The sequence below is a fragment of the Pseudophryne corroboree genome, chromosome 9 (genome assembly GCF_028390025.1).
Source record: "Pseudophryne corroboree isolate aPseCor3 chromosome 9, aPseCor3.hap2, whole genome shotgun sequence".
Lineage (NCBI taxonomy): Eukaryota > Metazoa > Chordata > Amphibia > Anura > Myobatrachidae > Pseudophryne > Pseudophryne corroboree.
Window position 1 is genome coordinate 43098634 of NC_086452.1, and position 17226 is coordinate 43115859.

The 17226-nt window shown below is 44.6% G+C and overlaps 1 protein-coding gene across 2 annotated transcripts in view; it reads right to left on the minus strand.

Moving 5' to 3' along the window:
* The window catches only part of HOOK1 (hook microtubule tethering protein 1), a 122745-nt gene extending 122394 nt beyond the window's left edge, over positions 1 to 351 (minus strand). The window contains exon 1 of one of the 2 annotated variants that reach the window (XM_063939257.1): positions 46 to 351. In XM_063939257.1, coding sequence (XP_063795327.1) covers positions 46 to 306 — 261 coding nt within the window. In that variant the 5' untranslated portion in view covers positions 307 to 351. The remainder of the gene's footprint in view (positions 1 to 45) is intronic. The other variant, XM_063939258.1, reaches the window with a different exon arrangement.
* Positions 352 to 17226: the final 16875 nt, after the last annotated feature.

Here is a 17226-nt window from a genome sequence, read left to right on the forward strand (position 1 = left end):
AATAACCCCCCACAGATGACGTCACTGCCCCCTCCCCATTCTCACCCAGATAATGAGGCTCTCGCACAGCTCGTTCTCCTTGCCGGCCATAGCTCTCCTGTCACTTGCTCCTTCCCTCTGTCCTCCTGTCCTGATCCAGTTGACCTCACCTGGGAACAGGGAAGCAGGGAGAGAGCGATCGATCGCCCGTAAAAAAAAAAAAAAAAAAAAAAAAGCAGCTCTCTCCAGTTCTTTGACGTAAGTCTCCCCGTCTGACAAGGATTTGCGCAGCCGGGACAACGTAAGTGCCCTTCGCGAATAGCACATTATCCCCACGCCCCCATAGTGCGCCGGTCTCGGCCACGCCCACAACGGATGACAGGTGGAGGGCACGCCCCCAGGTCTGCAGCAGGTGACCGTCACGAGCTCGAGGCCAATCACTTGGCCCGGGGACAGGTACGGGCCAATCCGTATGCGTCCAGCGGATTCCCCGGCTCGCGATTGGCTGAGGTGGTTTAATATAAGACGGCGTCTGCACGGCTAGCCGCCCGCCATTGATGAAGCTGTGCGTGAGGGTTTTGGTTATGTTGGGAGACGGGCTCCTGTATAGCACATGGGGGAACTTTGCAGAAAGACTGTCTTTTATTGGGTTTCACATACTGGGAATTGTGTAATTAGTTCGTTGTATCCTTCAACGTACTCCTGTCACAGTAATACGAGCTGAGTGACTGATGCAAAGAGGACAGTATTACTTCTGCGATGCTTTTACGTGTTATTAATGAAAAATACCAATATAAACTTCATTATAAGTGAGAAATACTTATAAAATATGTTTAGTTATAAGTGAAAAATGTAAATGAAAAATGTAATCTCACACAGCTGCCAGCATTCCACTATTACCCACCTCATGGTGCAAATAATGCAAAGGGAGTAATTATTTTCTGTGGGAATAATAGTAAATAGGAGGTAGTGAAAAAAATGCAAAAAGTCAAAGAACTTGCAGACTAGTAATTATTTTTTTCTGTGGGAATAATAGTAAATATGAAGTAGGATAGGAGGGTTAATAAGGGTAAAAATTCAATCAGTCAGAGAACTTGTGTAGAGTTATTTATTGCTTTCTGTGGGAATGATAGTAAATACATACCTCCTAACATGACTCTCCAGGAGGGACAGAATGTTCTGCTCCTGGACATCCCTCTTACTTTATGATTGTTAGCACCTGTGGTGAAACACTTTTCTTATCCATTAACCCGGTCAAAACAGGTATTCACAATCATAAATTAAGAGGGAAGTCCAGAAGCAGAAAATGTTTTCCCTTCTGGAGAAGGTTATGTTGGGAGGTATGGTAAATAGGAAGTAGGATAGGTGGATTAATAAGAGCAAAAGTGCAATAAATCATAGAACTTGAAGAGTAATTAATGATTTCTGTGGGAATAATAGAAAATATGAAGCAGGAGAGGAGGATTAATCGGCAAAAATGCAATAAGTCAAATAACGTGTAGTTATTTGTTTTCTGTGGTAATAATAAATATGAAGCAGGAGAGGAGGATTAATAAGCAAAAATGCAATAAATCCTAGAACGTGCAGAGTTATTTATTGTTTTCTGTGTTGCCTTTGCATGTTATGAGTGAAATAAAAATGTCCTATAAGTGAAATATACAAAAATATGCTGCCAACATTTCACTAGTCTTATGTTACCCACCTCCAAGGATCAAAATAATGCAAAAGGTACATGCAGAGTTATTTTATTTTTGTGGGCATGATACTAAATATGAAATACAGTAGGAGAGGATGATTAATAAGGGAGTAAACGCAATCCGTCGTAGGGGATCAACTCGTTTAGGTTAGATTTTGCTACAATGAGGTTATTTCATGAAACTTGCATAATACTGTGCGTATACTGTATCACGCAAGTGCACTCACCCTAGAAATGGGATATTCAATAAGAAGTTATTTGTGGCCAAATTACACCACTTCTCTTCAGAATGCGACCTGAGAGAAGTGCATGAAAAAGTGGGGAAATCATAGTGGACCTCAAAAAAAGTGTTAACTCAGATAACCGGAACATATAGAAGGCTGTTAGTGGCCATAAAGAAAGTACTGGGGGAATTTGTGCACATTTTATTAATGGTGTAAAAGTGATAGCCAGCGTTTTTTCATCAAAGTCTTTCCAGCATTTGGGGGAACAGAAAAATGTCTATAGTCATTTTTTTTTACATATAAGTTTGTAATTTGTATAAAGTTGGAATAAACACTATTACCCCTCTCCCATGAATACAACACCTCAGCATGCATACCTGTCCCACAACATTTCCACCTCCATATACCTGTCCTACATAATTTCCACCTCCATGTACCTGTCCCTCATCATTCACACCTCCATGTACCTGTCCCACATCATTTATACCTCCACATACCTGTCCCACGTTATTTACACCTCCACGTACCTGTCCCACGTTATTTACACCTCCACGTACCTGTCCCACGTTATTTACACCTCCACGTACCTGTCCCACATTTAGCCCATAACACAGGTCTGCGAAATTTAAGGTATAGAAAGCTTTTTCTCTAACGTCCTAGTGGATGCTGGGGACTCCGTAAGGACCATGGGGAATAGACGGGCTCCGCAGGAGACAGGGCACTTTAAGAAAGAATTAGGAATACTGGTGTGTACTGGCTCCTCCCTCTATGTCCCTCCTCCAGACCTCAGTTTGAATCTGTGCCCGGACGAGCTGGGTGCACCTTAGTGAGCTCTCCTGAGCTTGCTAAATAGAAAGTATTTTGTTAGGATTTTTTATTTTCAGAGAGATCTGCTGGCAACAGACTCTCTGCTACGTGGGACTGAGGGGAGAGAAGCAGCCCTACTAACTGCGGATAGGTCATGCTTCTTAGGCTACTGGACACCATTAGCTCAAGAGGGATCGAACACAGGAACGCACCCTTGGTCGTCCGATCCCGGAGCCGCGCCGCCGTCCCCCTCGCAGAGCCAGAAGCCGGAGTGAGAAGAAAGAAGACGTCAAAAGCGGCGGCAGAAGACTCCAGTCTTCATATGAGGTAGCGCACAGCACTGCAGCTGTGCGCCATTGCTCCCACATTAAACCCACACACTCCGGTCACTGTAGGGTGCAGGGCGCAGGGGGGGGCGCCCTGGGCAGCAATTGAGAACCTCTTGGCAAAAAGCAGCATATATACAGTTGGGCACTGTATATATGCATGAGCCCCCGCCATTATTTTACACAAAATCGCGGGACAGAAGCCCGCCGCTGAGGGGGCGGGGCTTCTTCCTCAGCACTCACCAGCGCCTTTTTCTCTCCACAGCTCCACTGAGAGGAAGCTCCCAGGGCTCTCCCATGCAGATTCACGGTAGAAAGAGGGTAAAAAGAGAGGGGGGGGGGGGCACATAAATTTAGCGCAAAATCAGTATATACAGCAGCTACTGGGTAAACACTAAACACTAAGTTACTGTGTAATTCCTGGGTCATATAGCGCTGGGGTGTGTGCTGGCATACTCTCTCTCTGTCTCTCCAAAAGGCCTTGTGGGGGTTCTGTCCTCAAATAGAGCATCCCCTGTGTGTGTGGTGTGTCGGTACGCTTGTGTCGATATGTTTGACGAGGAAGGCTTTGTGGAAGCAGAGCAGGTACAAATGAATGTGGGATCGCCGCCGACACCCGATTGGATGGATATGTGGAAGGTTTTAAATGATAATGTAACTTCCTTGCATAAAAGGTTGGATAAAGCTGAAGCCTTGGGACAGTCAGGGTCTCAACCCATGCCTGCTCCTACAGCGCAGAGGCCGTCAGGGTCTCAGAAGCGCCCACTATCCCAAATTGTTGACACAGATATCGACACGGATTCTGACTCCAGTGTCGATGGCGATGATGCAAAGTTGCAGCCTAAAATGGCTAAAGCCATCCGCTACATGATTATAGCTATGAAGGATGTGTTGCGTCTCCGAAACTTCAGCCACCAGTGGGTTCGCTCACGGGTGGATCCCTGGGCTATACAGATTGTGTCTCAGGGATACAAGCTGGAATTCGAAGTGATGCCTGAAGGGTTAAACATGCTATATGAACTGTTATGTGCTTGAATAGACACGTACGCACTCTCTACAAGATGCCCTTGTCTGTTCATATAATATAAGGCTTGTTTGTGTCTTATCTTCAAGGACAATTACATACCAGATCAAAACTGTTACTTCTGTGTGTTACTAAATATCCTGCATGTAATGTCGTATGCTACTTCTATTTATCCAATCATATGCTTGCACATATTGTATACACCCATGTTTCTTATCTATATAGTACGCTGTAATTTTTATAATAAACAGAGTAATTCTTAACCATTGACTCGTGTGTTTCATATTACGTTAAGCCTTGCTCTCACTGGTACCAAAGGGGCCATCATATCGAGGGGACCTAAGCAGATTTCCCAACAGTTTGGGGGCTCGAAGTCCGGGATCTAGGCGATCGTCCCCTGCCCGGTAAGATAGAGAATTTTATTGTCTGTCTTTTCCGTTCAGGGATTGCGATTACTACTAGATCTGAACTCATTTCGTGTTCCGGGAACACGTGACAAGAAATACAATCCAAGTCCGGGACTTGGCAGAAAAGAAACTTGTTTTCTTAAAGGCGCCGGGTGCCACATAAAGGTATCAGGGATACCATAGAAGGACCAGGGGTCCATATAATCTTTAAAGGCACAGGTATCCGGGATACCATAGATGGACCAGGGGTCCAAATAACAACGCCTCCTCGATCTGATCGCCTAGTTAGTTTGAATATGGCCATATATTTGTAAAAATTATATTGTTTATTTGTATTAGGATATTCAGTGTACGGGTGGTAAGTGTACGGACACTGAATGTCATATAACATTGCTATTTACAGTTATTTCATGCAAGAAAATTGTACTTTATTTGCAAAATATCAATTATACGGGTGGTAAGTGTACGTATGGTTGATATCATAAAAACATTTTGTATACCCAATGTCCCTTTGGTTTATGTAGGAATGTGTAATCCAACATGTTACCAATGATCTATGATCAGATCAGCTGAATGCATACGTAAACTGATATTCCCCCTCAGTGACTTTTTTATATAATCGCATATATATACTTGTATAATCTGTTGTTAGTTTGTTTTGAAAGTTTATTTAAGAGATGGGAGCAAATCAGAGTAAAAAGACTGAATATCCCCCGCCCCTCCCCAGAGAAACATGTAAAGACTATGTCGGCCGTGTTTCTCCTACAAATTTTTATCTTGTTAACCCATGGGTAGATAATCTGGCAGGCTGGACAGAAGCCGTAGGAAGTCCCAAACCTTTCCCACGGGATGGAACAAATTTTCCCTTCTATATGGATATGGTTAAGGGACTATGTTTAGAAGATAAAACAGCCTGGCCATGGTATGATCATGATCCACAATGGGATATGACATACATGAGAGCAGGAGGGGAACAGTGGCTTACTATAGCACCCTATTGGTATGATAGTTCCACTAATAAGAAACAAAGAAAACTAAAAAATATAACTACCCAATTACATAAGGCAGAAGAAGACAGAACAAGTAAGATAATTAAAAATACTTGTCCGCCCCCCTATGGTCCACTGTATCCTTCACTAACTAATGAAGACATCATGGCAGCCGTTGCTTTAACCCGACCACAGGCTTCCAATCCCACTCCCGCCCATGTTCCACTGCCGACTGCCCCTCGTGAGACAGTCATCACAACCCAAGTGACCCCGGTCTCTAACAGGACATTACCGTCCCAATCACCACCCGCCCCCCTACCCACATCATCTTGGGATACTCTATCCAATATTTTAACATCACCCCTTCGCCCTTTCACAACCAGCCGTCAGTCAGCAGACTCCACCATAGTCACCAACGAAATCACTAGTCCCTCACACACCCGTTCCGGTAGACCTATCTCACTTTCCGAAGGCAGCCAACAAGTAACAGCCCTACATCTACCTTTTATGACAGTGGGAGACCAATTGTTAAAAAAGCCAATTGAAGTTGAGGATCTAGACAGAATAATTAAAAATTGTCCTAAACCAATGATCACCCCTTTAGGATGTATTGCTTACTTAAAAAAGGCTTCTAAGGGACGGAGTTTCACACAAGAAGACATGAGACTCATCATAGATGGGGTCATAGATCACTACAATGGGTGGGATTGGACAAAAGTACCCACAATTAACACCCCCATAACAGCAGATAATCAAACTGCCACTAATTATCCTTTAAATACGCAGGATGGAATAGACAAAATGTGGAAGGAACTTAGTGATCACATGAATGTGGTATTTAAAACCCGTTCATCTCTCCCGATTGCCGTAGCATGTAAACAGAAACCTAGTGAATCAGTAACAGAGTTCTGGAAAAGATTTAAGAAGTGTTGGACCGAGGAAGCAGGGTTGAGCCTGGTAAACAATGATAATCTTCTTGTTTCCACATTTGTTAATAATCTGCTGCCCTCTATTGGCCTCACAGTAAAACAGAGTGTTTCTAGCTGGACCTCTGACACTGTAGAAAAATTTGAGAAACATCTATATGAGAAAGAAGCAGCGGGTTGTTTTGAAATGAGGAAATCTGTCAGTACTATACCCTCACATAACTACCAGAACCCCCCGGGAAAGCCGAATAGGTCTTTCTGCCCACCCCAAGACAATAGGTTCCAGAGGGGCCCTATGGGACCTCCACCTATTTCTAGGAGACAGACCAATACATGTTACAATTGCGGGAAAGATGGCCACTGGGCCAGGGATTGTCCATATCCCCCCAGCAGACCCCGACAGGCCCGGGACCCTATGCACAACGATGCACCACCCCGCAGCCAACCCAGAGACCAGATTAAAGACTTTCCCCGTTTTCGAGTTGACTGGCAGGAACAAACCCATTGACGGGGCCCGGAGGAGGGTATCTCAGCCTTTGCCCAAATCACAAAGCATTGGAAGGACCCACCGCTGCTCACTCTAATTGTGGGAGGAAAAACCGTCCCCTTCTTAGTGGACAGTGGTGCTACTACCAGTGTTTTGTGTAAGGACCTGTACAACGGTCATCTGGAAAGGACTGCTCCTTCAATGGGAATTAATGGGATACCCACAAAAGCCTATATTACCGACGCCATCAGTATAGAAACTTTGAAGGGCGTTTATATGGGAAGACACAACTTTACTGTAATACCTGAATGCCCAATAAACCTACTGGGAAGGGATCTTCTCAGCCGTCTCGAAATCACAATTAGTCCCTCTGCCTCAAGTAGCGGCATGGATGTTGTATCACCTCATTTACCTGTGTGGGTAAACCTTGACACACCACCTGAGTTAGAAACTGTAAACCCCCAGGTATGGTCAGAAGGGCCCTATGACACTGGCCTAATATCATGTACACCATACAAAGCTACACTCAAACCTGACTCACAACCCGTGTACCACAAACAATACCCTTTGTCAAAAGAAAAAATAGAAGGTCTTAGACCTATGGTACAGCAATTTTTAGAACAAGGCATTCTTAGACATGTAGTATCCCCATACTGCACACCAGTCAACCCTGTAGCAAAAGCAGATGGGTCTGTGAGATTTGTACAAGATCTCAGAGCAATCAATCAACTAATTGTTCCCATTGCACCAATTGTACCTGATGTAAACTCACTCCTCTCAGCCATCCCTGTAGATGCTGCATTTTTCTCAGTGATTGATTTAAAAAATGCATTTTTCAGCATACCAGTGGACCCCCAAACACAGTTACTTTTTGCCTTTTCTTTTGAGGGCAAGCAGTTAACATGGTGCAGATTACCACAGGGATGGATTGATTCACCTGTTGTGTATAGCATTGTACTCCAAGCCACATTGGCTCCCTGGCACCCCCCCTATGGTTCTGTCCTGCTACAGTATGCAGATGATCTGCTTCTCTGTAGTCAAACGGAGGAGGCCTGCCGACAGGATGGTATATCACTGTTAAACTGGCTCTGTGAATGTGGACACAAGGTGTCTAAAACAAAAATGCAATGGTGTAAAAAGCATGTTAACTATTTGGGTTTTGTGCTCACACAGGGAGAAAGGAAAATCAGTCCACAACGCATTCAGTCTGTATTGGGCCTGGTCACCCCAACTACTCAGAAGGAAATGCTATCCTTTCTGGGCATGATTAATTATTGCAGACAGTGGATATCTGATTGTTCCTACTATGACAATATCTTGAGACAAGCCACTCTCAATGACAAACCTAAACAGATTCAATGGTCACAAGAAATGTTAACTGCATATGAAAGTCTAAAATGTATGTTGGTAAAAAGTCCGGCACTGGGCCTCCCAAACTATGTACTACCGTTTCATTTATATGCAAGGGACAACTGAAAAACCATGGCGGGGGTACTGACTCAATTTCATGGAAGCAAACTGCGCCCCGTGGCATTTTTTTCCAAAGTAATGCCTGTTCCGGTCCAAGGTATGCCTGCCTGCCTCAGAGCACTGGCAGCTTGCGCAATGGTGGCTGAGATGGCAACTACACTCACCTTAGGTCACACAACAATTCTACACACAACACATGATGTAGTAGCAATACTTAACGGCTTGCATACACAGCATATGTCAGCCCAACGCCTTAGTGGGTATGAAGTCCTATTGCAAAGCAACCCATCCCTCATCATCAAATATGCAAACACGTCATCAGGCCCAGCACCCATTCTTAATGCACTCCTAGGACTAAAGGGTCCCCAAGATGACATACCTGACAACCATGACTGCTCAGCATCAATAGAATCAGAGACCTCCCCGAGATTAGACATGTCCCCTGTACCCATACCCGGTTCGGACAATGTCTTTGTTGATGGCTCCTGTAGCAGACCAAATGACTCCACATACCAAGCAGGTTATTCCGTTGTGCGCCTGCCTAATGACATACCAGTCGGCACAGGCTGCAGAGCTCATAGCCCTTACCAGAGCCTGCCAAATGTACCAAAACAAACCCGTTACAATTTACACAGACTCCAAATATGCCCATGGCGTTGTCCACGACCATGGAGTTATTTGGGCAAGAAGAGGCTTTGTAGGAGCCGATGGAAAAGGCATTTCCCATGCACAGCTTATCACAAACCTCCTCCATGCCATCACACTGCTCTCTGATATTGCAATTTTGCACTGCAGGGCCCATACTGGTGGCAAGGACGACATATCCAAAGGCAATGCCCTTGCTGACAAAACTGCCAAAGAAGCAGCTCTACAACCCATTGCCCAGTCCCATATGGCTGTCATGACCCCCCCTGCCATAAATGATCAATATCTTATCACGGAGCTACAGGCCACAGCCTCCAACAAGGATTTGGATGACTGGATATATCCTGTATTGCAGAAAAATCCCAAATCAGGATTAATCTGCAAAGAGGGGAAACCTTGTATACCCCAAACAAGTGCCCCTTTGTTCATTGCTCATTACCATGGGGTAGGACATCATAGCAAGAACACCACAGCCTTACTTTTAAGCAAAGACTTTTATATCACTGATGTTAAAACACTGGTAGATCATTACGTCAGTAGATGTGTTACCTGTCTACGCAACAACCCAAATAATCCTGATAAAGCAAAACATCAGCATCTTGAATACCCTACTACACCCTTTACGCATTTGCAAATTGATTTTACACACATACCAGGTAAAGGAAAACAGGAATATGCCTTGGTCATAGTTGATATGTTTTCACGGTGGCCAGAAGCATTTCCAACAAAATCAGAAGATGCTAAGACTGTAGCAAGGATTTTAACCCAAGAAATCATCCCTAGATGGGGATGCCCACTACAGATAAACAGTGATAAAGGCGCAGCCTTTACAGCAAAAATCACACAGGCCCTGGTGAAGGCCTTACAAATTGAATGGAAATTCCATATTCCATATCACCCGCAGAGTTCAGGGGTCGTAGAGAGGATGAATAGGACCCTCAAAGACAAACTTAGGAAGGCCACAGGAGGTACCTTCCACAAATGGAAACAGGTCCTTCCCATTATCTTAGCAGAAATCAGAATGACCCCACAAAAGACCCTAGGTTACTCACCCTTTGAAATACTTATGGGTAGGCCCTTCCCTACACCCTGGGCTAAGAAACCATTAGTAGTACAGGAAGGAGACTTAGAGCTCATAAGGGAAGAATACGTCAGGTCCCTCATAACAAAACTAGATGAAATTGAACACAAGGTTGTTTGTAAAAATCCTTTTAACCCACAGGAACCAACACACCCTTTCCAGGTCGGAGACAGAGTCGTGGTGAAGGTGCTTCCCAGGAATAAGAGTCCAGGAGACTTCACCTATGGTCCAGAAACAGAAGTTGTTGCAGTAACCAGAACAGCTGTCCTTACTGAGGAGGGGCCCACCTGGATCCATGCATCCCGAGTAAAGAAGATACCCAGCCCAAACCGCGAAGCAAGTCCAGGAGAGGTACTAACGGGGGCAGACAGCCCTGACCTCCAACGAGGAGAGGTACTAACGGGGGCAGACAGCCCTGACCTCCAACCAAGATGACCTCACACATGGAGAAGATGATTGTGAACCACGGACCCCGCTGGGCATGTGTTATCCTAACCCTCATCACAGTCCTAACACTTCCCTGTAGAACTGAGGTTGACATCTCACAAAAGGAAGGGGTGACCACCTTATGGTATAACTCCTCCAACACACACGTAGCCACCTATGTCTTAGATTACTTTATGTTCTCCAAGCTTGCTGAAGCAAAACACTCTATACACAAAAAAAGAAAATCAGGAATATCTGAGACAGTTTATATTTGTGTTACTGATTCATGGTGGGGATACAACTGTGATTCCTGGGAATCTGTGGGGTGGAACACAGGCATTGACTGGGGGTACAGACCATCAGATGCCTTAAATAGATGGAGCCAACCTGATGGAATACCTCTACTCTCTAGAATGTCTATCTTTAAGATGGACGAGGGCCCAAGTGCATATAGGTTCAGATTAAACATAGAACGCCCCAGCAGAGCAGATAATGGTACCTATGTAGTTGGAATATGGTGGGGAACAGGGTACTATAGCGAAAGGCAAAACTTTCATTTATGGGACATGTTTAACAATCCAGCGTATCAGTCTAAGGCTATCCCCCAAGGCAAACCCCTAAGGCCTCATATAGCTACCTTCAAGGAAATGATAGCCATTAACAATCCCACCTTTGAAGACATCCTAGCTATTGAAACTGGTTTCTCTGACATCAATTTCTGGTTAGAATGGATGAAATATAGCGCCAATAAACATAATAAAAGTAACTGCTATGTTTGTGGCAGATCTAGGCCTCACCTAGGCACCGTGCCCCTTAATATACCCCTAGAACAAGAAAGTTGTTTTTTCAGCCTTTACAACGGCACCAAAACCAATGACAGCCAATGTGAAATGTGGAAAAAGGAATACCCCATACTCTCAAAAAAACCCAACCCTGGTAACACAATAACCATATACCCAGGTAACTACACCTGCTACAACTCCACTAGCCACTCTGGCAAGGATTTTAAAAATTTTCCTCCTGGATACTGCTCAGAAACACGTAACACCATCCTAGTTAATCAAACCAAGTCCCTAGGGGACATTTATTATATCTGTGGAGATTTAAAACTCAGAACTAGATTAAATATCCCATGGAAAGGTCAATGTGCCTTAGCCAAAATAATTATGCCATTACACATACTCCCAACTAATGAAGGTTCCCCTACCTCAAACACTGCTCCCACACATAGAAGAAAAAGGGAAACTCCAATAGGTAGCTTCGATCCACATGTTTATATTGACACAATTGGGGTCCCAAGAGGGGTGCCAGACGAATTCAAAGCTAGAGATGAAGTAGCTGCAGGATTTGAATCCTTAATTCCTATAATAACTGCCAATAAAAATGTTGCATGGATCAATTATATCTACTATAACCAACAGAGATTCATTAATGATACCAAAGTTGCACTCAAAGGTATAGCTGAACAATTAGAAGCCACCTCTCAAATGACATTCCAAAACCGTATGGCCTTAGACATGATACTAGCTGAAAAGGGTGGAGTTTGTGTCTACATAAAACAGGTAGAAGGATGTTGTACCTTTATCCCTGACAACACAGGGCCAAATGGTAAAGTTACCCTAGCCATAAAAAAACTAGATGATTTATCCATAGAGCTAAAAAAGAATTCAGGTATTGATAACCCATGGAGCCAATACTTTGGTTGGTTTGAAAATTGGAAACAGGGTCTTGTTCAACTAGGAATCTACATATTGATTGTGATAGCAATTTTTTGTGTTGTTTTCTTTTGCATTATACCCTGCTGCAGAAAACTCGCCACAAAAGGTATTGAAAACTCGCTTATGTATAAAGCCATCCTTACAATCCCTCCTAACTCCCCTGCAGCCTATAAGCAATACCTAACTGAATATAGAAATAAAAAGCTCCATGTAAAGAATCATGTTATATAAATATATGATTCTAAGAGGGGATTGAAGGGTTAAACATGCTATATGAACTGTTATGTGCTTGAATAGACACGTACGCACTCTCTACAAGATGCCCTTGTCTGTTCATATAATATAAGGCTTGTTTGTGTCTTATCTTCAAGGACAATTACATACCAGATCAAAACTGTTACTTCTGTGTGTTACTAAATATCCTGCATGTAATGTCGTATGCTACTTCTATTTATCCAATCATATGCTTGCACATATTGTATACACCCATGTTTCTTATCTATATAGTACGCTGTAATTTTTATAATAAACAGAGTAATTCTTAACCATTTACTCGTGTGTTTCATATTACGTTAAGCCTTGCTCTCACTGGTACCAAAGGGGCCATCATATCGAGGGGACCTAAGCAGATTTCCCAACAATGCCCCCGCACCGTTACCTCAAATCGGCCCTGCCAGCTTCCCCCATAGAGAGGGAAATAGTGTTAGCGGCAATTCACAAATTATATCTCCAGCAGGTGGTGGTAAGGGTTCCCCTCCTTCAGCAGGGAAGGGGTTACTATTCCACAATGTTTGTGGTACCGAAACCGGACGGTTCGGTGAGACCCATATTGAATTTAAAATCCCTGAACATTTACCTGAAAAGGTTCAAGTTCAAGATGGAATCGCTCAGAGCGGTCATTGCAAGCCTGGTAGAGGGGGATTTTATGGTGTCTCTGGACATAAAGGATGCTTACCTGCATGTCCCCATTTATCCACCTCAGCAGGAGTACCTCAGATTTGTGGTACAGGACTGTCATTACCAATTCCAGACGTTGCCGTTTGGTCTGTCCACGGCACCGAGAATATTTACCAAGGTAATGGCAGAAATGATGGTGCTTCTGCGAAAGCAAGGAGTCACAATTATCCCATACTTGGACGATCTCCTCATAAAGGCGAGGTCCAGAGAGCAGTTGCTGTTCAGCGTAGTACACTCTCGGGAAGTGTTGCAACAGCACGGCTGGATTCTGAATATTCCAAAGTCGCAGCTGATTCCTACGACGCGTCTGCCCTTCCTGGGCATGATTCTGGACACAGACCAGAAGAAGGTTTTTTTCCCGGCGGAGAAGGCTCAGGAGCTCGTGACTCTGGTCAGAGGCCTCTTAAAACCAAAACAGGTGTCGGTGCATCAATGCACGCGAGTCCTGGGAAAGATGGTGGCGTCATACAAAGCCATTCCCTTCGGCAGGTTCCATGCGAGGACCTTTCAGTGGGATCTGTTGGACAAGTGGTCCGGATCGCATCTTCAGATGCAGCGGCTGATCACCCTATCCCCCAGGGCCAGGGTGTCTCTTCTGTGGTGGCTGCAGAGTGCTTACCTTCTCGAGGGTCGCAGGTTCGGCATTCAGGACTGGGTCCTGGTGACCACGGTTGCAAGCCTCCGAGGGTGGGGGGCAGTCACACGGAAGAAATTTCCAGGGTCTGTGGTTAAGTCAGGAGACTTGTCTGCACATCAATATCCTGGAACTAAGGGCCATATACAACGCCCTAAGTCAAGCGGAGCCTCTGCTTCGCAACCAACCGGTGCTGATTCAGTCAGACAACATCACTGCAGTGGCTCATGTAAACCGCCAAGGCGGCACAGGGAGCAGGGTGGCGATGGCGGAAGCCACCAGAATTCTTCGCTGGGCGGAGAATCACGTAAAAGCACTGTCAGCAGTGTTCATTCCGGGAGTGGACAACTGGGAAGCAGACTTCCTTAGCAGGCACGACCTCCACCCGGGAGAGTGGGGACTTCATCAAGAAGTCTTCACACAGATTACAAGTCGTTGGGAACTGCACAGGTGGACATGATGGCATCCCGCCTCAACAAAAAGCTACAAATGTATTGCGCCAGGTCAAGAGACCCTAAGGCGATAGCTGTGGACGCACTAGTGACACCGTGGGTGTTCCAGTTGGTTTATGTGTTTCCTCCTCTTCCTCTCATACCCAAGGTGCTGAGAATCGTAAGAAAAAGAGGAGTGAGAACAATACTCATTGTTCCGGATTGGCCAAGAAGGACTTGGTATCCGGAACTGCAAGAAATGCTCACAGAGGACCCATGGCCTCTGCCTCTCAGACAGGATCTGTTGCAACAGGGGCCCTGTCTGTTCCAAGACTTACCGCGGCTGCGTTTGACGGCATGGCGGTTGAACGCCGGATCCTAGCAGAAAAAGGCATTCCGGATGAGGTTATTCCTACGCTAATAAAGGCTAGGAAGGACGTGACGGCTAAGCATTATCACCGTATATGGCGAAAATATGTTGCTGGGTGTGAGGCCAGGAATGCCCCTACAGAGGAATTCCAGCTGGGCCGTTTCCTTCACTTCCTACAGTCGGGAGTGACTTGGGGCTTAAAATTGGGGTCCATTAAGGTCCAGATTTCAGCCCTATCCATTTTCTTTCAAAAGGAACTGGCTTCTCTTCCTGAAGTTCAGACGTTTGTAAAGGGAGTGCTGCATATTCAGCCCCCTTTTGTGCCACCAGTGGCACCTTGGGATCTTAACATGGTGTTGAGTTTCCTGAAATCACACTGGTTTGAGCCACTTAAAACCGTGGAGTTAAAATATCTCACGTGGAAGGGGGTCATGCTATTGGCCTTAGCTTCGGCTAGGAGTGTGTCAGAATTGGCGGCTTTGTCACATAAAAGCCCCTATCTGGTTTTCCATATGGACAGGGCAGAATTACGGACTCGTCCGCAATTTCTGCCAAAAGTGGTGTCATCTTTTCATTTGAACCAACCTATTGTGGTGCCTGCGGCTACTCGTGACTTGGAGGATGCCAAGTTACTAGATGTAGTCAGGGCTTTGAAGGTTTATGTAGCCAGAACGGCTGGAGTCAGGAAAACTGAGTCACTGTTTATCCTGTATGCATCCAACAAGCTGGGTGCTCCTGCTTCAAAGCAAACTATTGCTCGCTGGATCTGTAACACGATTCAGCAGGCTCATTCTGCGGCTGGATTGCCGCCTCCAAAATCAGTAAAAGCCCATTCCACAAGGAAGGTGGGCTCTTCTTGGGCATTACAGCTTTGCCGAGCAGCTACTTGGTCGGGTTCAAACACTTTTGCAAAGTTCTACAAGTTTGATACCCTGGCTGAGGAGGACCTTGTGTTTGCTCATTCGGTGCTGCAGAGTCATCCGCACTCTCCCGCCCGTTTGGGAGCTTTGGTATAATCCCCATGGTCCTTACGGAGTCCCCAGCATCCACTAGGACGTTAGAGAAAATACTTTCCGGTAAATCTATTTCTCGTAGTCCGTAGTGGATGCTGGGCGCCCGTCCCAAGTGCGGACTTCTTCTGCAATACTAGTAAGGGTTATGTTATGGTTGCATCAGGGTTATCTGATGCTCTGTTGTTGTTCATACTGTTAACTGGGTAAGTTTATCACGAGTTATACGGTGTGATTGGTGTGGCTGGTATGAGTCTTACCCTGGATTCCAAAATCCTTTCCTTGTACTGTCAGCTCTTCCGGGCACAGTTTCCTTAACAGGTCTGGAGGAGGGACATAGAGGGAGGAGCCAGTGCACACCAGTATTCCTAATTCTTTCTTAAAGTGCCCTGTCTCCTGCGGAGCCCGTCTATTCCCCATGGTCCTTACGGAGTCCCCAGCATCCACTACGGACTACGAGAAATAGATTTACCGGTAAGTAAAAACTTATTTTTAATAATACTTTTATATTCTTAATTATACTCCAGTGTACCACAAGAAAAAGTATATAAAAAAAATACCACATCACATTTACCTATAAGGGGTTACATACATTTTTAAGAAAAAACAAGTTTAATTGTTCTTGACATTTATTGTGAAATACGAAGAAGTGTAGATGATATCACTGTGTTTTTGTCTTAATTACATAATAAAATAACTGTAAAATCAAACAATCATAGAACCAAAGCCATAATTACTGAAAAAAACATTAATCTTTTTTTTTTGTCTTCAAACTTCGTTTTTGCCGCTTTGCGCTTATAAGATTTTTCTGTGTCGTCTCGGTATATCATCCAGCAGTAGTCAGCCATTATGCTTATGTCCTAACGACCCTGGAATCTTCTTTCTACATCTTTAATGTCTTTTAATGTCTTTGAACCGTTCATCCTGTTCTTTACTGTAGTCTCCCAAGATTATTCGGGAAATGCTCAATATGGGAATTCCAAAAATTTACCTTTATACTCATATTGCAGCCAAGGTTTCTATAACTATTTAGCAGTTCCCTGGCAATTTCTTTGTAGTTTGGATCCTTGATATTGCCTAAAAATTTTGAAATCACTTGTTTGAATGAAGTCCACGCCCTAAGTTCCACAATATTCATTACACGCCCTAAATGTTCATCTTTTATTAATTTTATAATGTCAGGGCCTGTAAAAATGCTGTGTGTGTATATGTGGTGGTAGGCAGGGGTTAAAACGAGCTGGCACAGGGCAAAACTGGGTTGCATCTGTTGTATTTGGTTCCACCTTCGCCAGCTCACCTTGTAGTTTTAGTTGTGTGTGTGCAGTGTTCCCTTAGACAGTATGGGGTTTAGGCCCTTTGTAAATTTCAGCTCCAGGCCTATTCGGACCTTAATCTGGCACTGGGCAGGGGGAACGTCTGCTTGCACAAGTATGTCGAGCCAAACAAGCTCAGCATTTTCTTAGCAAATGTTCGAGTTTCTTGGAACCTGCAAGTTGACAAGAGGGAGCTGTTGGTACCGACTGCGACACTCAGCGTCACACTGCAGCTCAATGAGCTCCAGCTGCAGGTGGTCTGGAGCGTTATCAGGAACCACGGAGAAAGGAGAGGAAAAAAGTGTG